The sequence below is a fragment of the Embiotoca jacksoni genome, unplaced genomic scaffold, assembly GCF_022577435.1.
Source record: "Embiotoca jacksoni isolate LCO1_2020_lvr unplaced genomic scaffold, fEmbJac1.0.p SCAF_33, whole genome shotgun sequence".
NCBI lineage: Eukaryota > Metazoa > Chordata > Actinopteri > Embiotocidae > Embiotoca > Embiotoca jacksoni.
Window position 1 is genome coordinate 392,501 of NW_027185385.1, and position 27,500 is coordinate 420,000.

General features: G+C 43.3%; 1 protein-coding gene across 1 annotated transcript in view; it reads left to right on the forward strand.

Moving 5' to 3' along the window:
• Positions 1-27,500, forward strand: part of hlcs (holocarboxylase synthetase (biotin-(proprionyl-CoA-carboxylase (ATP-hydrolysing)) ligase)) — a 47,180-nt gene that overhangs the window by 4,465 nt on the left and 15,215 nt on the right. Inside the window, exons 3-5 of the mRNA XM_069165013.1 lie at positions 15,465-15,627; positions 16,181-17,202; positions 20,654-20,833. Coding sequence (XP_069021114.1) covers positions 15,465-15,627; positions 16,181-17,202; positions 20,654-20,833 — 1,365 coding nt within the window. The remainder of the gene's footprint in view (positions 1-15,464; positions 15,628-16,180; positions 17,203-20,653; positions 20,834-27,500) is intronic.

The window sequence follows — 27,500 nt, forward strand, 5'->3', positions numbered from 1 at the left end:
CACACACTGAACTACACACACTGAACAACACACTGAACAACACACATTGAACAACACACACTGAACAACACACACTGAACTACACACACTGAACAACACACTGAACAACTCACACTGAACTACACACACTGAACAACACACACTGAACAACACACACTGAACTACACACTGAACTACACACACTGAACAACACACACTGAACAACACACACACTGAACAACACACACTGAACAACACACACTGAACAACACACACTGAACTACACAGACTGAACAACACACACTGAACAACACACACTGAACTACACAGACTGAACAACACACACTGAACAACACACTGAACTACACACACTGAACAACACACACTGAACAACACACTGAACTACACACACTGAACAACACACACTGAACAACACACACTGAACTACACACACTGAACAACACACACTGAACAACACACACTGAACAACACACACACTGAACTACACAGACTGAACAACACACACTGAACAACACACACTGAACTACACAGACTGAACAACACACACTGAACTACACACACTGAACAACACACTGAACTACACACACTGAACAACACACACTGAACAACACACACTGAACTACACACACTGAACAACACACACTGAACTACAGACACTGAACAACACACACTGAACAACACACACACTGAACTACACAGACTGAACAACACACACTGAACTACACACACTGAACAACACACTGAACTACACACACTGAACAACACACACTGAACAACACACACTGAACAACACACACTGAACAACACACACTGAACAACACACACTGTACAACACACACTGAACAACACACACTGAACAACACACTCTGAACAACACACACTGAACTACACACTGTACAACACACACTGTACAACACACACTGAACTACACACTGAACAACACACACTGAACTACACACTGAACAACACACACTGAACAACACACACTGAACAACACACACTGAACTACACACTGAACAACACACACTGAACTACACACACTGAACTACACACTGAACAACACACACTGAACAACACAGACTGAACAACACACACTGAACAACACACACTGAACAACACACACTGTACAACACACACTGAACAACACACACTGAACAACACACACTGAACAACACACACTGAACAACACACACTGTACAACACACACTGAACTACACACTGAACAACACACACTGAACAACACACACTGTACAACACACACTGAACAACACACACTGAACAACACACATTGAACAACACACACTGAACAACACACACTGAACAACACACACTGTACAACACACACTGAACAACACACACTGAACAACACACATTGAACAACACACACTGAACAACACACACTGAACAACACACATTGAACAACACACACTGTACAACACACACTGAACAACACACACTGTACAACACACACTGAACTACACACTGAACAACACACACTGAACAACACACATTGAACAACACACACTGAACAACACACACTGAACTACACACACTGAACAACACACTGAACAACACACATTGAACAACACACACTGAACAACACACACTGAACTACACACACTGAACAACACACTGAACAACTCACACTGAACTACACACACTGAACAACACACACTGAACAACACACACTGAACTACACACTGAACTACACACACTGAACAACACACACTGAACAACACACACACTGAACTACACACTGAACAACACACACTGAACAACACACACTGAACTACACAGACTGAACAACACACACTGAACAACACACACTGAACTACACAGACTGAACAACACACACTGAACAACACACTGAACTACACACACTGAACAACACACACTGAACAACACACTGAACTACACACACTGAACAACACACACTGAACAACACACACTGAACTACACACACTGAACAACACACACTGAACAACACACACTGAACAACACACACACTGAACTACACAGACTGAACAACACACACTGAACAACACACACTGAACTACACAGACTGAACAACACACACTGAACTACACACACTGAACAACACACTGAACTACACACACTGAACAACACACACTGAACAACACACACTGAACTACACACACTGAACAACACACACTGAACTACACACACTGAACAACACACTGAACAACTCACACTGAACTACACACACTGAACAACACACACTGAACAACACACACTGAACTACACACTGAACTACACACACTGAACAACACACACTGAACAACACACACACTGAACTACACACTGAACAACACACACTGAACAACACACACTGAACTACACAGACTGAACAACACACACTGAACAACACACACTGAACAACACACACTGAACAACACACACTGAACAACACACACACTGAACTACACAGACTGAACAACACACACTGAACAACACACACTGAACTACACAGACTGAACAACACACACTGAACTACACACACTGAACAACACACTGAACTACACACTGTACAACACACACTGTACAACACACACTGAACAACACACACTGAACAACACACACTGAACTACACACTGAACAACACACACTGAACTACACACACTGAACTACACACTGAACAACACACACTGAACAACACAGACTGAACAACACACACTGAACAACACACACTGAACAACACACACTGTACAACACACACTGAACAACACACACTGAACAACACACACTGAACAACACACACTGAACAACACACACTGTACAACACACACTGAACTACACACTGAACAACACACACTGAACAACACACACTGTACAACACACACTGAACAACACACACTGAACAACACACATTGAACAACACACACTGAACAACACACACTGAACAACACACACTGTACAACACACACTGAACAACACACACTGAACAACACACATTGAACAACACACACTGAACAACACACACTGAACAACACACATTGAACAACACACACTGTACAACACACACTGAACAACACACACTGTACAACACACACTGAACTACACACTGAACAACACACACTGAACAACACACACTGTACAACACACACTGAACAACACACACTGAACAACACACACTGAACTACACACACTGAACAACACACACTGAACTACACACTGAACAACACACATTGAACACCACACTGAACTACACACACTTAACTGCACACACTGAACTACACACTGAACAGCACACACTGAACTACACACACTGAACAACACACTGAACAACACACATTGAACAACACACACTGAACAACACACACTGAACTACACACACTGAACAACACACACTGAACAACACACACTGTACAACACACACTGAACAACACACACTGAACTACACACTGTACAACACACACTGTACAACACACACTGAACAACACACACTGAACTACACACTGAACAACACACACTGAACAACACACACTGAACAACACACACTGAACAACACACACTGAACAACACACTCTGAACAACACACACTGAACTACACACTGTACAACACACACTGTACAACACACACTGAACTACACACTGAACAACACACACTGAACTACACACTGAACAACACACACTGAACAACACACACTGAACAACACACACTGAACTACACACTGAACAACACACACTGAACTACACACTGAACAACACACACTGAACAACACAGACTGAACAACACACACTGAACAACACACACTGAACAACACACACTGTACAACACACACTGAACAACACACACTGAACAACACACACTGAACAACACACACTGAACAACACACACTGTACAACACACACTGAACTACACACTGAACAACACACACTGAACAACACACACTGTACAACACACACTGAACAACACACACTGAACAACACACATTGAACAACACACACTGAACAACACACACTGAACAACACACACTGTACAACACACACTGAACAACACACACTGAACAACACACACTGAACAACACACACTGAACAACACACACTGTACAACACACACTGAACTACACACTGAACAACACACACTGAACAACACACACTGAACAACACACACTGTACAACACACACTGAACAACACACACTGAACAACACACACTGAACAACACACACTGAACTACACACTGAACAACACACATTGAACACCACACTGAACTACACACACTTAACTGCACACACTGAACTACACACTGAACAGCACACACTGAACTACACACACTGAACAACACACTGAACAACACACATTGAACAACACACACTGAACAACACACACTGAACTACACACACTGAACAACACACACTGAACAACACACACTGTACAACACACACTGAACAACACACACTGAACTACACACTGAACAACACACATTGAACAACACACACTGAACAACACACACTGAACTACACACACTGAACTGCACACACTGAACTGCACACACTGAACAACACACACTGAACTACACACACTGAACAACACACATTGAACAACACACACTGAACTACACATTGAACAACACACACTGAACAACACACATTGAACAACACACACTGAACTACACACTGAACAACACACACTGAACTACACACACTGAACAACACACACTGAACTACACACACTGAACAACACACACTGAACAACACACACTGAACTACACACTGAACAACACACACTGAACTACACACATTGAACAACACACACTGAACTGCACACACTGAACAGCACACACTGAACTGCACACACTGAACTACACACACTGAACAACACACACTGAACAACACACTGAACTACACACACTGAACAACACACACTGAACAACACACTGAACTACACACACTGAACAACACACACTGAACAACACACACTGAACTACACACACTGAACAACACACACTGAACAACACACACTGAACAACACACACACTGAACTACACAGACTGAACAACACACACTGAACAACACACACTGAACTACACAGACTGAACAACACACACTGAACTACACACACTGAACAACACACTGAACTACACACACTGAACAACACACACTGAACAACACACACTGAACTACACACACTGAACAACACACACTGAACTACACACACTGAACAACACACACTGAACAACACACACACTGAACTACACACACTGAACTACACACACTGAACAACACACTGAACTACACACACTGAACAACACACACTGAACAACACACACTGAACAACACACACTGAATAACACACACTGAACAACACACACTGAACAACACACACTGTACAACACACACTGAACAACACACTCTGAACAACACACACTGAACTACACACTGTACAACACACACTGTACAACACACACTGAACTACACACTGAACAACACACACTGAACTACACACTGAACAACACACACTGAACAACACACACTGAACAACACACACTGAACTACACACTGAACAACACACACTGAACTACACACACTGAACTACACACTGAACAACACAGACTGAACAACACACACTGAACAACACACACTGAACAACACACACTGTACAACACACACTGAACAACACACACTGAACAACACACACTGAACAACACACACTGAACAACACACACTGAACAACACACACTGTACAACACACAATGAACTACACACTGAACAACACACACTGAACAACACACACTGTACAACACACACTGAACAACACACACTGAACAACACACATTGAACAACACACACTGAACAACACACACTGAACAACACACACTGTACAACACACACTGAACAACACACACTGAACAACACACATTGAACAACACACACTGAACAACACACACTGAACAACACACATTGAACAACACACACTGTACAACACACACTGAACTACACACTGAACAACACACACTGAACAACACACACTGTACAACACACACTGAACAACACACACTGAACAACACACACTGAACTACACACACTGAACAACACACACTGAACTACACACTGAACAACACACATTGAACACCACACTGAACTACACACACTTAACTGCACACACTGAACTACACACTGAACAGCACACACTGAACTACACACACTGAACAACACACTGAACAACACACATTGAACAACACACACTGAACAACACACACTGAACTACACACACTGAACAACACACACTGAACAACACACACTGTACAACACACACTGAACAACACACACTGAACTACACACTGTACAACACACACTGTACAACACACACTGAACTACACACTGAACAACACACACTGAACTACACACTGAACAACACACACTGAACAACACACACTGAACAACACACACTGAACAACACACTCTGAACAACACACACTGAACTACACACTGTACAACACACACTGTACAACACACACTGAACTACACACACTGAACTACACACTGAACAACACACACTGAACAACACACACTGAACTACACACTGAACAACACACACTGAACAACACAGACTGAACAACACACACTGAACAACACACACTGAACAACACACACTGTACAACACACACTGAACAACACACACTGAACAACACACACTGAACAACACACACTGAACAACACACACTGTACAACACACACTGAACTACACACTGAACAACACACACTGAACAACACACACTGTACAACACACACTGAACAACACACACTGAACAACACACACTGTACAACACACACTGAACTACACACTGAACAACACACACTGAACAACACACACTGAACTACACACACTGAACAACACACACTGAACAACACACACACTGAACTACACACACTGAACAACACACTGAACTACACACACTGAACAACACACACTGAACAACACACACTGAACAACACACACTGAATAACACACACTGAACAACACACACTGAACAACACACACTGTACAACACACACTGAACAACACACACTGAACAACACACTCTGAACAACACACACTGAACTACACACTGTACAACACACACTGTACAACACACACTGAACTACACACTGAACAACACACACTGAACTACACACTGAACAACACACACTGAACAACACACACTGAACAACACACACTGAACTACACACTGAACAACACACACTGAACTACACACACTGAACTACACACTGAACAACACAGACTGAACAACACACACTGAACAACACACACTGAACAACACACACTGTACAACACACACTGAACAACACACACTGAACAACACACACTGAACAACACACACTGAACAACACACACTGAACAACACACACTGTACAACACACAATGAACTACACACTGAACAACACACACTGAACAACACACACTGTACAACACACACTGAACAACACACACTGAACAACACACATTGAACAACACACACTGAACAACACACACTGAACAACACACACTGAACAACACACACTGAATAACACACACTGAACAACACACACTGAACAACACACACTGAACAACACACACTGAATAACACACACTGAACAACACACACTGAACAACACACACTGAACAACACACACTGAACTACACACTGAACAACACACACTGAACTACACACACTGAACTACACACTGAACAACACAGACTGAACAACACACACTGAACAACACACACTGAACAACACACACTGTACAACACACACTGAACAACACACACTGAACAACACACACTGAACAACACACACTGAACAACACACACTGAACAACACACACTGTACAACACACAATGAACTACACACTGAACAACACACACTGAACAACACACACTGTACAACACACACTGAACAACACACACTGAACAACACACATTGAACAACACACACTGAACAACACACACTGAACAACACACACTGAACAACACACATTGAACAACACACACTGAACAACACACACTGAACAACACACATTGAACAACACACACTGTACAACACACACTGAACTACACACTGAACAACACACACTGAACAACACACACTGTACAACACACACTGAACAACACACACTGAACAACACACACTGAACTACACACACTGAACAACACACACTGAACTACACACTGAACAACACACATTGAACACCACACTGAACTACACACACTTAACTGCACACACTGAACTACACACTGAACAGCACACACTGAACTACACACACTGAACAACACACTGAACAACACACATTGAACAACACACACTGTACAACACACACTGAACAACACACACTGAACTACACACTGTACAACACACACTGTACAACACACACTGAACTACACACTGAACAACACACACTGAACTACACACTGAACAACACACACTGAACAACACACACTGAACAACACACACTGAACAACACACTCTGAACAACACACACTGAACTACACACTGTACAACACACACTGTACAACACACACTGAACTACACACACTGAACTACACACTGAACAACACACACTGAACAACACACACTGAACTACACACTGAACAACACACACTGAACTACACACACTGAACTACACACTGAACAACACACACTGAACAACACAGACTGAACAACACACACTGAACAACACACACTGAACAACACACACTGTACAACACACACTGAACAACACACACTGAACAACACACACTGAACAACACACACTGAACAACACACACTGTACAACACACACTGAACTACACACTGAACAACACACACTGAACAACACACACTGTACAACACACACTGAACAACACACACTGAACAACACACATTGAACAACACACACTGAACAACACACACTGAACAACACACACTGTACAACACACACTGAACAACACACACTGAACAACACACACTGAACAACACACACTGAACAACACACACTGTACAACACACACTGAACTACACACTGAACAACACACACTGAACAACACACACTGTACAACACACACTGAACAACACACACTGAACAACACACACTGAACTACACACACTGAACAACACACACTGAACTACACACTGAACAACACACATTGAACACCACACTGAACTACACACACTTAACTGCACACACTGAACTACACACTGAACAGCACACACTGAACTACACACACTGAACAACACACTGAACAACACACATTGAACAACACACACTGAACAACACACACTGAACTACACACACTGAACAACACACACTGAACAACACACACTGTACAACACACACTGAACAACACACACTGAACTACACACTGTACAACACACACTGTACAACACACACTGAACTACACACTGAACAACACACACTGAACTACACACTGAACAACACACACTGAACAACACACACTGAACAACACACACTGAACAACACACTCTGAACAACACACACTGAACTACACACTGTACAACACACACTGTACAACACACACTGAACTACACACTGAACAACACACACTGAACTACACACTGAACAACACACACTGAACAACACACACTGAACAACACACACTGAACTACACACTGAACAACACACACTGAACTACACACACTGAACTACACACTGAACAACACACACTGAACAACACAGACTGAACAACACACACTGAACAACACACACTGAACAACACACACTGAACAACACACACTGAACAACACACACTGAACAACACACACTGAACAACACACACTGTACAACACACACTGAACTACACACTGAACAACACACACTGAACAACACACACTGTACAACACACACTGAACAACACACACTGAACAACACACACTGAACAACACACACTGAACAACACACACTGAACAACACACACTGAACAACACACACTGTACAACACACACTGAACTACACACTGAACAACACACACTGAACAACACACACTGTACAACACACACTGAACAACACACACTGAACAACACACACTGAACAACACACACTGAACTACACACACTGAACAACACACACTGAACTACACACTGAACAACACACATTGAACACCACACTGAACTACACACACTTAACTGCACACACTGAACTACACACTGAACAGCACACACTGAACTACACACACTGAACAACACACTGAACAACACACATTGAACAACACACACTGAACAACACACACTGAACTACACACACTGAACAACACACACTGAACAACACACACTGTACAACACACACTGAACAACACACACTGAACTACACACTGAACAACACACATTGAACAACACACACTGAACAACACACACTGAACTACACACACTGAACTGCACACACTGAACTGCACACACTGAACAACACACACTGAACTACACACACTGAACAACACACATTGAACAACACACACTGAACTACACATTGAACAACACACACTGAACAACACACATTGAACAACACACACTGAACTACACACTGAACAACACACACTGAACTACACACACTGAACAACACACACTGAACTACACACACTGAACTACACACACTGAACAACACACACTGAACTACACACACTGAACAACACACACTGAACTACACACTGAACAACACACATTGAACTACACACATTGAACAACACACACTGAACTACACACACTGAACAACACACATTGAACAACACACACTGAACAGCACACACTGAACTGCACACACTGAACTACACACACTGAACAACACACACTGAACTACACACACTGAACAACACACACTGAACTACACACTGAACAACACACATTGAACTACACACACTGAACAACACACACTGAACTACACACACTGAACAACACACATTGAACAACACACATTGAACAACACACACTGAACTACACACACTGAACTGCACACACTGAACTACACACACTGAACAACACACACTGAACAACACACATTGAACACCACACTGAACTACACACACTGAACTGCACACACTGAACTACACACTGAACAACACACACTGAACTACACACATTGAACAACACACACTGAACTACACACTGAACAACACACACTGAACTACACACATTGAACAACACACACTGAACTGCACACACTGAACAACACACACTGAACTGCACACACTGAACTACACACACTGAACTACACACACTGAACAACACACACTGAACTACACACTGAACAACACACATTGAACAACACACACTGAACTACACACTGAACAACACACACTGAACAACACACACTGAACAACACACATTGAACAACACACATTGAACTACACACACTGAACTGCACACACTGAACTGCACACACTGAACTGCACACACTGAACTACACACACTGAACAACACACACTGAACTACACACACTGAACTACACACACTGAACAACACACATTGAACAACACACACTGAACTACACACACTGAACTGCACACACTGAACAACACACACTGAACTACACACTGAACAACACACATTGAACTACACACACTGAACAACACACACTGAACAACACACACTGTACAACACACTGAACAACACACATTGAACAACACACACTGAACAACACACACTGAACTACACACACTGAACTGCACACACTGAACTACACACACTGAACAACACACACTGAACAACACACACTGAACTACACACACTGAACTGCACACACTGAACTACACACACTGAACTACACACTGAACTGCACACACTGAACTACACACACTGAACAACACACACTGAACTACACACACTGAACTACACACACTGAACAACACACATTGAACAACACACACTGAACTACACACACTGAACTGCACACACTGAACAACACACACTGAACTACACACACTGAACTGCACACACTGAACTACACACACTGAACTGCACACACTGAACTGCACACACTGAACAACACACACTGAACTGCACACACTGAACTGCACACACTGAACTACACACACTGAACTACACACACTGAACTACACACACTGAACAACACACACTGAACTACACACACTGAACTACACACTGAACAACACACACTGAACTACACACACTGAACTACACACACTGAACTACACACTGAACAACACACATTGAACAGCACACACTGAACAACACTGAACTGCACACACTGAACTACACACACTGAACTACACACACTGAACAACACACACTGAACTACACACACTGAACTACACACACTGAACTACACACTGAACTACACACACTGAACTACACACTGAACAACACACACTGAACTACACACACTGAACTACACACACTGAACTACACACACTGAACTACACACACTGAACAACACACATTGAACAACACACACTGAACTACACACACTGAACTGCACACACTGAACAACACACACTGAACTACACACTGAACAACACACATTGAACTACACACACTGAACAACACACACTGAACAACACACACTGTACAACACACTGAACAACACACATTGAACAACACACACTGAACAACACACACTGAACTACACACACTGAACTGCACACACTGAACTACACACACTGAACAACACACACTGAACAACACACACTGAACTACACACACTGAACTGCACACACTGAACTACACACACTGAACTGCACACACTGAACTACACACACTGAACTACACACACTGAACAACACACACTGAACTACACACACTGAACTACACACACTGAACAACACACATTGAACAACACACACTGAACTACACACACTGAACTGCACACACTGAACAACACACACTGAACTACACACACTGAACTGCACACACTGAACTACACACACTGAACTACACACTGAACTGCACACACTGAACTACACACACTGAACAACACACACTGAACTACACACACTGAACTACACACACTGAACAACACACATTGAACAACACACACTGAACTACACACACTGAACTGCACACATTGAACAGCACACACTGAACAACACACACTGAACTGCACACACTGAACTGCACACACTGAACTACACACACTGAACTACACACACTGAACTACACACACTGAACAACACACACTGAACTACACACACTGAACTACACACTGAACAACACACACTGAACTACACACACTGAACTACACACACTGAACTACACACTGAACAACACACATTGAACAGCACACACTGAACAACACTGAACTGCACACACTGAACTACACACACTGAACTACACACACTGAACAACACACACTGAACTACACACACTGAACAACACACACTGAACTACACACACTGAACTACACACTGAACAACACACACTGAACTACACACACTGAACTACACACACTGAACTACACACTGAACAACACACACTGAACTACACACACTGAACTACACACTGAACAACACACATTGAACAGCACACACTGAACAACACTGAACTACACACACTGAACTACACACACTGAACTACACACACTGAACAACACACACTGAACTACACACACTGAACAACACACACTGAACTACACACACTGAACTACACACACTGAACTACACACTGAACAACACACACTGAACTGCACACACTGAACTACACACACTGAACTACACACACTGAACAACACACACTGAACTACACACACTGAACAACACACACTGAACTACACACACTGAACTACACACTGAACAACACACATTGAACAGCACACACTGAACAACACTGAACTGCACACACTGAACTACACACACTGAACTACACACACTGAACAACACACACTGAACTACACACACTGAACAACACACACTGAACTACACACACTGAACTACACACACTGAACTACACACTGAACAACACACACTGAACTACACACACTGAACTACAGACACTGAACTACACACTGAACAACACACACTGAACTACACACACTGAACAACACACACTGAACTACACACACTGAACTACACACTGAACAACACACATTGAACAGCACACACTGAACAACACTGAACTGCACACACTGAACTACACACACTGAACTACACACACTGAACAACACACACTGAACTACACACACTGAACTACACACACTGAACTACACACTGAACAACACACACTGAACTACACACACTGAACTACACACTGAACAACACACACTGAACTACACACACTGAACTACACACTGAACAACACACATTGAACAGCACACACTGAACAACACTGAACTACACACACTGAACTACACACACTGAACTACACACACTGAACAACACACACTGAACTACACACACTGAACAACACACACTGAACTACACACACTGAACTACACACACTGAACTACACACTGAACAACACACACTGAACTACACACACTGAACTACACACACTGAACAACACACACTGAACAACACACACTGAACTACACACACTGAACTACACACACTGAACTACACACTGAACAACACACACTGAACTGCACACACTGAACTACACACACTGAACTACACACACTGAACAACACACACTGAACTACACACACTGAACAACACACACTGAACTACACACACTGAACTACACACTGAACAACACACATTGAACAGCACACACTGAACAACACACATTGAACAGCACACACTGAACTACACACACTGAACTACACACACTGAACTACACACACTGAACAACACACACTGAACTACACACACTGAACTACACACACTGAACTACACACTGAACAACACACACTGAACTACACACACTGAACTACACACACTGAACTACACACTGAACAACACACACTGAACTACACACACTGAACAACACACACTGAACTACACACACTGAACTACACACTGAACAACACACATTGAACAGCACACACTGAACAACACTGAACTGCACACACTGAACTACACACACTGAACAACACACACTGAACTACACACACTGAACAACACACACTGAACTACACACACTGAACTACACACACTGAACTACACACTGAACAACACACACTGAACTACACACACTGAACTACACACACTGAACTACACACTGAACAACACACACTGAACTACACACACTGAACTACACACTGAACAACACACATTGAACAGCACACACTGAACAACACTGAACTACACACACTGAACTACACACTGAACAACACACACTGAACTACACACACTGAACTACACACACTGAACTACACACAGACCTCCTGCTGTGTTAGCTGTTAGCTGTTAGCTGCAGTCTTCTTTAATGTTGATTGGTGTTCTTCTGATTCATGTCGATGTCATTTAGTGTTCTGCCCACTAACACCCAGCTGTTACTACACAGTGTTACTTCTGTTTCCTGTGTGTGTGTGTGTGTGTGTGTGTGTGTGTGTGTGTGTGTGTGTGGACTAACTGTTGTGTGCAGGTGCTGAGGTGGTCTGACTGCTGCCTCCCTCTGGCCTGTTGCCCCGGGCAACCCTTCAGGGCTGTGGCTCAGGCCAGTGTGGATAACTTCAGTAGGCTCGGTGTAGCTTTTATTGAAGACCGCCTTCAGCTGGACGATGGACGCATGCCTTCAAGGATAGTCCGTATGTTGTCCTCATTCACCTTTTGTCCTCTAGAGGTCCTCAGAGAGCTTCATGTCACATCTATGTCTTAATAGTTCGCTGGGAAAGTTCACTTCTTATTCTTATTTTTACTTTCTAGATTTCCATCAGCAGCACAAAGCTGTTTCCTGGAATGACAGACATAAAGACAGACAGGGAGACAGGCAGGCAGACAGACAGGGAGACAGGCAGACAGGGAGACAGGCAGACAGGGAGACAGACAGGCAGGGAGACAGACAGGCAGGGAGACAGACAGGCAGACAGACAGGCAGGCAGGGAGACAGACAGGCAGGGAGACAGGCAGACAGACAGACAGGCAGACAGACAGGCGGGGAGACAGACAGACAGGGAGACAGACAGGCAGGCAGACAGACAGGCAGGCAGACAGGCAGGGAGACAGGCAGACAGACAGACAGGCAGGCAGACAGGCAGGCAGACAGACAGGCAGGCAGACAGACAGACAGGCAGACTGACACTTTACCGTCTTTTAATAGGCCATTACATGTTCCTGACATGTTGTTCTTCTCTGACTCAGCGGTCTTCCTCCAAGACTCCACCCTCAGTGAGCTTCTGGAGAAGAAGCCTGCAGCCTCCCCGCTGCTCTGCTGCACCCACAGGGAGGAGCTGCTCCCCCACACTTCCCCCCTCCACCTGCCCCTCAACCAGCACCACCTCCAGGGCCGGAAAGGCAGCCTCCTCCTCCTCCTCCCGGAGGTGAAGAGGAGGTTAGAGGAGCGCCGGGGGTCGGAGCCGCTGCGCTGCACCCAGGACCCGGTACCTGCCAGAGAGCCGGAGGACCACTCCCCGGGGACCCACCACCACATGGAGGACCACGGACACCACCTACACCTGTCCAGCTGCCACGAGTGTCTGGAGATGGAGAACAGCACCATCTTGTCCGTCAAATACGCCTCTGCAGAGAACATCCCGGACCTGCCGGACGATGACTCGGCAGCACTGGATAGCGGGGACGAGTGTGTGGACGAACTGGAGCAAGATGCCGAAGGCGGTTCTGGTCCAGGCAGCCGGGGGCTCAACAGTAAACCTCCCAACGTGCTGGTGTACACGGGGGGCTGTGAGGAGCGCTTCCAGGCCGTCCGTCAGCTGCTGTCAGACTGCGTCAACATGGAGGACAGCATCATCTACGCCCTGCAGCCTCAGCAGGCGCTGAGCGAGCCCTGGCTGGACAACACCCGCCTGCTGGTGCTGGCCGAGGAGGACGCCCTCTCCCCCCAGCTACAAACCTGCTTCCTCACCTACCTTAGTCAGGGGGGCAAGGTGCTGGGGCTGGCCTCCAGCCTGTGTCCTGCAGGCCTGTGTCTGGAGGTGAAAGAGGGGGGGCGCCTGCAGGTCAGCCGGCTGAGCTTCACCAGAGAGGACAGCACGGAGCTGGAGCTCAGCATACTGGCCAGCGGGAAGGTCTACATCAGGGACACCCAGGGTGGGGGAGAGGTGGAGCTGTGGGGGGAGCTGAAGGGGGACGCCGCCCATCAGAGGGACATGGTTATCGTCAGGGTAACGCATGGAGGGGACGGGGGGGAGGCTGTCCTCTGTCAGGTAAACACTGCTGAGTTTAGTGGTCAGTTAGTAGATGAACCTGCTGAGTTTAGTGGTCAGTTAGTAGATGAACTTCTGAGTATAGTTGTCAGTTAGTAGATTAACTACTGAGTTCAGTGGTCAGTTAGTAGATGAACTTCTGAGTATAGTTGTCAGTTAGTAGATGAACTTCTGAGTTTAGTTGAGTTAGTAGATGAACCTGCTGAGTTTAGTGGTCAGTTAGTAGATGAACTTCTGAGTATAGTTGTCAGTTAGTAGATGAACTTCTGAGTTTAGTAGTCAGTTAGTAGATTAACTACTGAGTATAGTTGTCAGTTAGTAGATGAACTTCTGAGTTTAGTGGTCAGTTAGTAGATGAACCTGCTGAGTTTAGTGGTCAGTTAGTAGATGAACTTCTGAGTTTATTGGTCAGTTAGTAGATGAACTTCTGAGTATAGTTGTCAGTTAGTAGATGAACTACTGAGTTTAGTGGTCAGTTAGTAGATGAACTTCTGAGTTTAGTGGTCAGTTAGTAGATTAACTACTGAGTTTAGTGGTCAGTTAGTAGATGAACTTCTGAGTATAGTTGTCAGTTAGTAAATTAACTTCTGAGTTTAGTGGTCAGTTAGTAGATGAACTTCTGAGTATAGTTGTCAGTTAGTAAATTAACTTCTGAGTTTAGTGGTCAATTAGTAGATGAACCTGCTGAGTTTAGTGGTCAGTTAGTAGATGAACCTGCTGAGTTTAGTGGTCAGTTAGTAGATTAACTACTGAGTTTAGTAGTCAGTTAGTAGATGAACTTCTGAGTATAGTTGTCAGTTAGTAAATTAACTTCTGAGTTTAGTGGTCAATTAGTAGATGAACCTGCTGAGTTTAGTGGTCAGTTAGTAGATGAACTTCTGAGTTTAGTGGTCAGTTAGTAGATGAACTTCTGAGTTTAGTGGTCAGTTAGTAGATGAACTGCTGAGTTTAGTGGTCAGTTAGTAGATGAACCTGCTGAGTTTAGTGGTCAGTTAGTAGATTAACTACTGAGTTTAGTAGTCAGTTAGTAGATGAACTTCTGAGTATAGTTGTCAGTTAGTAAATTAACTTCTGAGTTTAGTGGTCAGTTAGTAGATTACACTACTGAGTTTAGTGGTCAATTAGTAGATGAACCTGCTGAGTTTAGTGGTCAGTTAGTAGATGAACTACTGAGTTTAGTGGTCAGTTAGTAGATGAACTGCTGAGTTTAGTGGTCAGTTAGTAAATTAAATACTGAGTTTAGTGGTCAGTTAGTAGATGAACTTCTGAGTTTAGTGGTCAGTTAGTAGATTAACTACTGAGTTTAGTGGTCAGTTAGTAGATGAACTTCTGAGTTTAGTGGTCAGTTAGTAGATGAACTTCTGAGTATAGTTGTCAGTTAGTAAATTAACTTCTGAGTTTAGTGGTCAGTTAGTAGATTACACTACTGAGTTTAGTGGTCAGTTAGTAGATGAACTTCTGAGTATAGTTGTCAGTTAGTAAATTAACTTCTGAGTTTAGTGGTCAATTAGTAGATGAACCTGCTGAGTTTAGTGGTCAGTTAGTAGATGAACTTCTGAGTTTAGTGGTCAGTTAGTAGATGAACTGCTGAGTTTAGTGGTCAGTTAGTAGATGAACCTGCTGAGTTTAGTGGTCAGTTAGTAGATTAACTACTGAGTTTAGTAGTCAGTTAGTAGATGAACTTCTGAGTATAGTTGTCAGTTAGTAAATTAACTTCTGAGTTTAGTGGTCAGTTAGTAGATTACACTACTGAGTTTAGTGGTCAATTAGTAGATGAACCTGCTGAGTTTAGTGGTCAGTTAGTAGATGAACTACTGAGTTTAGTGGTCAGTTAGTAGATGAACTGCTGAGTTTAGTGGTCAGTTAGTAAATTAAATACTGAGTTTAGTGGTCAGTTAGTAGATTACACTACTGAGTTTAGTGGTTACTTAGTAGATTAACTGCTGAGTTTAGTGGTCACTTAGTGGATTAACTACTGAGTTTAGTGGTCACTTAGTAGATGAACTGCTGAGTTTAGTGGTCAGTTAGTATATGAACTGCTGAGTTTATTTTTTAGTTAGTAGATGAACCTGCTGAGTTTAGTGGTCAGTTAACAGACATGAAGGAGGAATCATATTAAAGACACTGAAATACAGTCACGTATAGCAACATTCATCCAGTTTAACTGTATTTATACATCAAATCACAGCAACTCGTCTCAGGGACCTTTAAACAGAAACGCTCTGACATCAGAGCAGAGGAACACAAATGGTCAACATGAGTGACAGCTGCAGTAAAAAAAAAAATCCCTTTAAACAGGAAGAACCGTGTGAGACAGGAGGTTCCTGTTTCTGATGACTCTGAAAGTGGAAGAAGGCCGACACACTGGAATTATGGATGCGAGGTGCTTCGGGCCAAATGCAATAACTTGAATTTGTCTGAGTTTAGAAGTAGAAACTTTCAGCTCATTTGACTGATAAATATAACAGCACACCTCAGTAACACACATCTGGCTGGATTCCCACCTGAAGTCGGTCCTTGGATAGACTGGTTCAGTCACTGTCCCTTCAATAAAGTAGTGATGTGCAGCAGCAGATGCTGCATGGACACACTACCAATGAGTGTCCAGCAGAGGGAGACACACACACACACACACACACACACACACACACACACACACACACACACACACACACACACACACACACACACACCCTTATGTCCTGTCCAGAGGGATCACCACACTCACACAGTTGAACTGTTAAACGGTCTGTCACACTGCAGATCAGCTGTTTGTACAAAAACCCAGTGAATCCAGGATGATGTAATAATAATGAAATAATATTAATGAATCGTTGTGTAGCTGGTAGTGCTGATGGTTAAAACCATTAGTGTCTCCGTCTCCGTCTCCTGCACCCTGTAGCTCTGTTCCCCTCATACTCAACCAACGACTCATCCAAGGTCAGATTAACATGTGTGGAGCAGATTCAGAGGAGTGTTGTGTGGAAGCTGATGTTAGACACTAAACATAAAGAAATACTACGTTTACCCGTCTATACACGTCTATGTGTTTCAGGACTATAAAAGATTTACAGATGTTTGAAGACATGGAGACAGACTTTACATCACTGACTGTCACTGCTGTGCTTTTCATACTAACGCTGGTACATGACAAGTTTAATTCAAGGTTCAAATGTTAAAATAATAATTAATAATAATTGATATGTTACAGTAATATAACAGTATTTTAAACCGGGTTAAAGTCATCAGACACACTATTGGAGCATCAAATCTGCTGATCAACCATGTTAGAGGTGAGAAACAGGTTAACAACAAGACACACCTTTTCAGAGTGTCTCCATGGAGACAGAGATGTATTGAATTGGACAGATGAAGGGAGATAGAAATGTCTCAGTCCAGAGGACAAGTGTGGTCTTGTTTGTCTCAGACATCCTTGTCTCCGTGTCTGCAGGTCCACTTTGAAGTGTCTCCTGACTCCCAGAGTTTGTCCTCTGGAGGTTTTGACCAGCTGAAGGTCAGCAACTCACTGCGATATGAAGTCCTGACTGAGATCCTGTCCTCTTTGGGCTTGAGCTGTGACCTGAACCAGACCCCAGCACTGAGCCCGGTCCACCTGCTGGCCACCTCCCAGGTAACACCGCCGGGCTCAGAACCGGGTCTCTGCAGGCCTTAGAACAAGTCTCAGAGATGAAATGAACAGGTTACTTTCTGTCAGCTGGGAGGTTCTCATCTTTCATCAGGTATCACATCTGTTATTTTACTCTGATCTGTTTCAGTCCTGTTAGACAGACAGTGTTGGTCCGTAAGCAAGTGTGATGATGGAAATCAAACGTCTCGTGTTACTTTACACACACACACACACACACACACACACACACACACACACACACACACCCCTCCTCCCCAGTGTAAATATCACTTCATCCATCATGCAGATATTCTGCGGACTTCAACATGTGGAAACAATCTGACCTCCTAATGTATGCAAATATATGAGAACATATGCAGCAGGCTGAGGACCAGGACCAGGACTCAGACCAACATGTGAGGACAGGCCTGTAGGACCAAGACAAACATGTGAAGACAGGTCTGTAGGACCAAGACCAGGACCAACATATGAGGACAGGTCTGTAGGACCAAGTCCAGGACCAACATATGAGGACAGATCTGTAGGACCAGGACCAACATGTGAGGACAGGTCTGTAGGACCAAGACCAGGACCAACATATGAGGACAGGTCTGTAGGACCAGGACCAACATGTGAGGACAGGTGTGTAGGACCAAGACCAGGACCAACATATGAGGACAGGTCTGTAGGAACAGGACCAACATGTGAGGACAGGTCTGTATGACCAAGACCAGGACCAACATATGAGGACAGGTCTGTAGGACCAAGACCCAGGACCAACATATGAGGACAGGTCTGTAGGACCAGGACCAACATGTGAGGACAGGTCTGTGGACCAGGACCAACATATGAGGACAGGTCTGTATGACCAAGACCAGGACCAACACGTGAGGACAGGTCTGTAGGACCAGGACCAACATGTGAGGACAGGTCTGTATGACCAAGACCAGGACCAACACGTGAGGACAGGTCTGTAGGACCAGGACCAACACATGAGGACAGGTCAGTATGACCAAGACCAGGACCCACATGCGAGGAGAGGCCTGTAGGACCAAGACCAACACGTGAGGACAGGTCTGTAGGACCAGGATCAACATATACACTGTGCTCTGGACCAGGACCAGGACCAACACTAATGATATTAAGTGAATGTTAAACCAGTTTTCCTGACTAGTTTCTTAGTAAACAGCCTGTTTTGTCATATTAATGTATTTATTACTCATTACTCAGCTGTCTGCAGGACTGCCGTTAAAGTGGTGCAGAGACCTTTGATAATACACAGAACAACCAGTAGGGGGAGTGTGAGGTCTGCTGACAGGGGCTCGCTTCCTGTTGGGTGTCCCATTAAAACCATGTAGTATTCAGTGAATGCCAGCAGCAGTACTGCAGTTTTTTTTTGTCTTTATTGTTGTATATGTGGATTACTGAGTGACCTTTGACCCTGCTGCTGATGGAGCTGAAGTGTTTCCAGATTGGTGTGCAGGTTGAGGAGGTGGTTGATGTGTGCAGACAGTCTTCCACGGTTCCTGTTACTCAGTGTGGGTCAGGTCAGTGGGAGGGTGGAGCTTTCATTGGGTGCTTCATCATCATCATCATCATCATCATCATCGCTCTCAGCAGGTTAGAAGTACCTGAATAGATCAAATGTTTCACATTGCTTCCCGTTCATGTGCTTAATGTCAGTAATGTTCTCACCTCCAGTTCATCGTCTGTCTGAAACGAGTTCTTGTAGCTCCTGTCTCTTTGAGAACCCTCTGTCTCCTGATTGGCTGTGGGAGAAATAAAGCTCTTAACATGATTTCTGGTTCATCAAATGATGAGAGAACAGCAGCAAATATTACAGCAGGACATTTTAAAAAAACACCATGATCACTAATTCTATTTAATTCATTTATGTTTTATTTATACAGAAACAAATCACAACACAACTAATTTCAGGGCACTCAAAAGTAAAGTCCTCATGAGTCTGAAACCTGAGCTTTATTAACTTTAATTAAAAGTAATTTGTTTTAAAGGCATGCACATGATTAGTTTAAAGACCATAGGAAATGTGAAAACCCAATGGTAAGCTCCATTTTTATGGTTCTTGGTTGATAAATGATGTAATTTTGGAAGTATTTATCTGTTGTTGTTGTTGTTGTTGTTGTTGTTGTTGTTGTTGTTGTTATAATAAAGGCATGACCAAATGATTAACTGATCAATCAAGATATAGAATCATGTCTAGAGATTGCATCCAGTGTTCCCATTCAGATGATCATCAAAGAACAGCTACAAGCAGAGCAGACTGTTGTTAGGGCAGACTGTTGTTACACTGTTGTATGGTAAGACTGTTGTTACACTGTTCTAAGGTCAGACTGTTGTTACACTGCTGTTAGATCAAACTGTTGTTAGGTCAGACTGTTGTTAGATCAAACTGTTGTTAGGTCAGACTGTTGTTACACTGTTGTAAGGTCAAACTGTTGTTAGGTCAGACTGTTGTTACACTGTTGTTAGGTCAGATTGTTGTTGCACTGTTGTAAGGTCAGACTGTTGTTACACTGTTAGGTCAGACTGTTGCAAGGTCAGACTGTTGTTACACTGTTGTTAGGTCAGATTGTTGTTACACTGTTGTAAGGTCAGACTGTTGTTACACTGTTGTTAGGTCAGACTGTTGTTAGGTCAGACTGTTGTTACACTGTTGTAAGGTCAGACTGTTGTTAGGTCAGACTGTTGTTACACTTGTAAGGTCAGACTGTTGTTACACAGTTGCAAGGTCAAACTGTTGTTACACTGTTGTTAGGTCAGACTGTTGTTACACTGTTGTAAGGTCAGACTGTTGTTACACTGTTGTAAGGTCAGACTGTTGGTACACTGTTGTTAGGTCAGACTGTTGTTACACAGTTGTAAGGTCAGACTGTTGTTACACAGTTGCAAGGTCAAACTGTTGTTACACTGTTGTTAGGTCAAACTGCTGTTAGGTCAGACTTTTGTTACACTGTTGTAAGGTCCGACTGTTGTTAGGTCAGACTGTTGTTACACTGTTAGGTCAGACTGTTGTTACACTGTTGTAAGGTCAGACTGTTGTCACACTGTTGCAAGGTCAGACTGTTGCAAGGTCAGACTGTTGTTACACTGTTGTAAGGTCAGACTGTTGTTTCACTGTTGTAAGGTCAGACTGTAGTTACACTGTTGTAAGGTCAGACTGTTGTCACACTGTTGTAAGGTCAGACTGTTGTCACACTGTTGTAAGGTCAGACTGTTGTTACACTGTTGTTACATTAGACTGTTGTTACACTGTTGTAAGGTCAGACTGTTGTTACACTGTTGTTAGGTCAAACTGTTGTTAGGTCAGACTGTTGTTACACTGTTGTAAGGTCAGACTGTTGTTAGGTCAGACTGTTGTTACACTGTTAGGTCAGACTGTTGTTACACTGTTGCCAGGTCAGACTGTTGCAATGTCAGACTGTTGCTACACTGTTGTTAGGTCAGACTGTTACACTGTTGTAAGGTCAGACTGTTGTTTCACTGTTGTAAGGTCAGACTGTTGTTACACTGTTAGGTCAAACTGTTGTTAGGTCAAACTGTTGTTAGGTCAGACCGTTGTTACACTGTTGCCAGGTCAGACTGTTGCAATGTCAGACTGTTGCTACACTGTTGTTAGGTCAGACTGTTACACTGTTGTAAGGTCAGACTGTTGTTTCACTGTTGTAAGGTCAGACTGTTGTTACACTGTTAGGTCAAACTGTTGTTAGGTCAGACCGTTGTTACACTGTTGTTAGGTCAAACTGTTGTTAGGTCAGACTGTTGTTACACTGTTAGGTCACACTGTTGTTACACTGTTGTTACGTTAGACTGTTGTTACACTGTTGTAAGGTCAGACTGTTGGTACACTGTTGTTAGGTCAGACTGTTGTTACACAGTTGTAAGGTCAGACTGTTGTTACACAGTTGCAAGGTCAAACTGTTGTTACACTGTTGTTAGGTCAAACTGCTGTTAGGTCAGACTTTTGTTACACTGTTGTAAGGTCAGACTGTTGTTAGGTCAGACTGTTGTTACACTGTTAGGTCAGACTGTTGTTACACTGTTGCAAGGTCAGACTGTTGCAAGGTCAGACTGTTGTTACACTGTTGTAAGGTCAGACTGTTGTTTCACTGTTGTAAGGTCAGACTGTTGTCACACTGTTGTAAGGTCAGACTGTTGTTACACTGTTAGGTCAGACTGTTGCAAGGTCAGACTGTTGTTACACTGTTGTTAGGTCAGATTGTTGTTACACTGTTGTAAGGTCAGACTGTTGTTACACTGTTGTTAGGTCAGACTGTTGTTAGGTCAGACTGTTGTTACACTGTTGTAAGGTCAGACTGCTGTTAGGTCAGACTGTTGTTACACTTGTAAGGTCAGACTGTTGTTACACAGTTGCAAGGTCAAACTGTTGTTACACTGTTGTTAGGTCAGACTGTTGTTACACTGTTGTAAGGTCAGACTGTTGTTAGGTCAGACTGTTGTTACACTGTTGTAAGGTCAGACTGTTGGTACACTGTTGTTAGGTCAGACTGTTGTTACACAGTTGTAAGGTCAGACTGTTGTTACACAGTTGCAAGGTCAAACTGTTGTTACACTGTTGTTAGGTCAAACTGCTGTTAGGTCAGACTTTTGTTACACTGTTGTAAGGTCAGACTGTTGTTAGGTCAGACTGTTGTTACACTGTTAGGTCAGACTGTAGTTACACTGTTGTAAGGTCAGACTGTTGTCACACTGTTGTAAGGTCAGACTGTTGTCACACTGTTGTAAGGTCAGACTGTTGTTACACTGTTGTAAGGTCAGACTGTTGTTAGGTCAAACTGTTGTTAGGTCAGACTGTTGTTACACTGTTGTAAGGTCAGACTGTTGTTAGGTCAGACTGTTGTTACACTGTTAGGTCAGACTGTTGTTACACTGTTGCAAGGTCAGACTGTTGCAATGTCAGACTGTTGCTACACTGTTGTTAGGTCAGACTGTTACACTGTTGTAAGGTCAGACTGTTGTTTCACTGTTGTTAGGTAAGACTGTTGTTACACTGTTGTGAGGTCAGACTGTTGTTTCACTGTTGTAAGGTCAGACTGTTGTTACACTGTTAGGTCAGACTGTTGTAAGGTCAGACTGTTGTTACACTGTTGTAAGGTCAAACTGTTGTTAGGTCAGACCGTTGTTACACTGTTGTTAGGTCAAACTGTTGTTAGGTCAGACTGTTGTTACACTGTTAGGTCACACTGTTGTTACACTGTTGTTACATTAGACTGTTGTTACACTGTTGTAAGGTCAGACTGTTGGTACACAGTTGTTAGGTCAGACTGTTGTTACACAGTTGTAAGGTCAGACTGTTGTTACACAGTTGCAAGGTCAAACTTGTTACACTGTTGTTAGGTCAAACTGCTGTTAGGTCAGACTTTTGTTACACTGTTGTAAGGTCAGACTGTTGTTAGGTCAGACTGTTGTTACACTGTTGCAAGGTCAGACTGTTGCAAGGTCAGACTGTTGTTACACTGTTGTAAGGTCAGACTGTTGTTAGGTCAGACTGTTGTTACACTGTTGTAAGGTCAGACTGTTGGTACACTGTTGTTAGGTCAGACTGTTGTTACACAGTTGTAAGGTCAGACTGTTGTTACACAGTTGCAAGGTCAAACTGTTGTTACACTGTTGTTAGGTCAAACTGCTGTTAGGTCAGACTTTTGTTACACTGTTGTAAGGTCAGACTGTTGTTAGGTCAGACTGTTGTTACACTGTTAGGTCAGACTGTAGTTACACTGTTGTAAGGTCAGACTGTTGTCACACTGTTGTAAGGTCAGACTGTTGTCACACTGTTGTAAGGTCAGACTGTTGTTACACTGTTGTCACATTAGACTGTTGTTACACTGTTGTCAGGTCAGACTGTTGTTAGGTCAAACTGTTGTTAGGTCAGACTGTTGTTACACTGTTGTAAGGTCAGACTGTTGTTAGGTCAGACTGTTGTTACACTGTTAGGTCAGACTGTTGTTACACTGTTGCAAGGTCAGACTGTTGCAATGTCAGACTGTTGCTACACTGTTGTTAGGTCAGACTGTTACACTGTTGTAAGGTCAGACTGTTGTTTCACTGTTGTTAGGTAAGACTGTTGTTACACTGTTGTGAGGTCAGACTGTTGTTACACTGTTAGGTCAGACTGTTGTAAGGTCAGACTGTTGTTACACTGTTGTAAGGTCAAACTGTTGTTAGGTCAGACCGTTGTTACACTGTTGTTAGGTCAAACTGTTGTTAGGTCAGACTGTTGTTACACTGTTAGGTCACACTGTTGTTACACTGTTGTTACATTAGACTGTTGTTACACTGTTGTAAGGTCAGACTGTTGGTACACAGTTGTTAGGTCAGACTGTTGTTACACAGTTGTAAGGTCAGACTGTTGTTACACAGTTGCAAGGTCAAACTGTTGTTACACTGTTGTTAGGTCAAACTGCTGTTAGGTCAGACTTTTGTTACACTGTTGTAAGGTCAGACTGTTGTTAGGTCAGACTGTTGTTACACTGTTGCAAGGTCAGACTGTTGCAAGGTCAGACTGTTGTTACACTGTTGTAAGGTCAGACTGTTGTTTCACTGTTGTAAGGTCAGACTGTTGTTACACTGTTGTAAGGTCAGACTGTTGTCACACTGTTGCAAGGTCAGACTGTTGCAAGGTCAGACT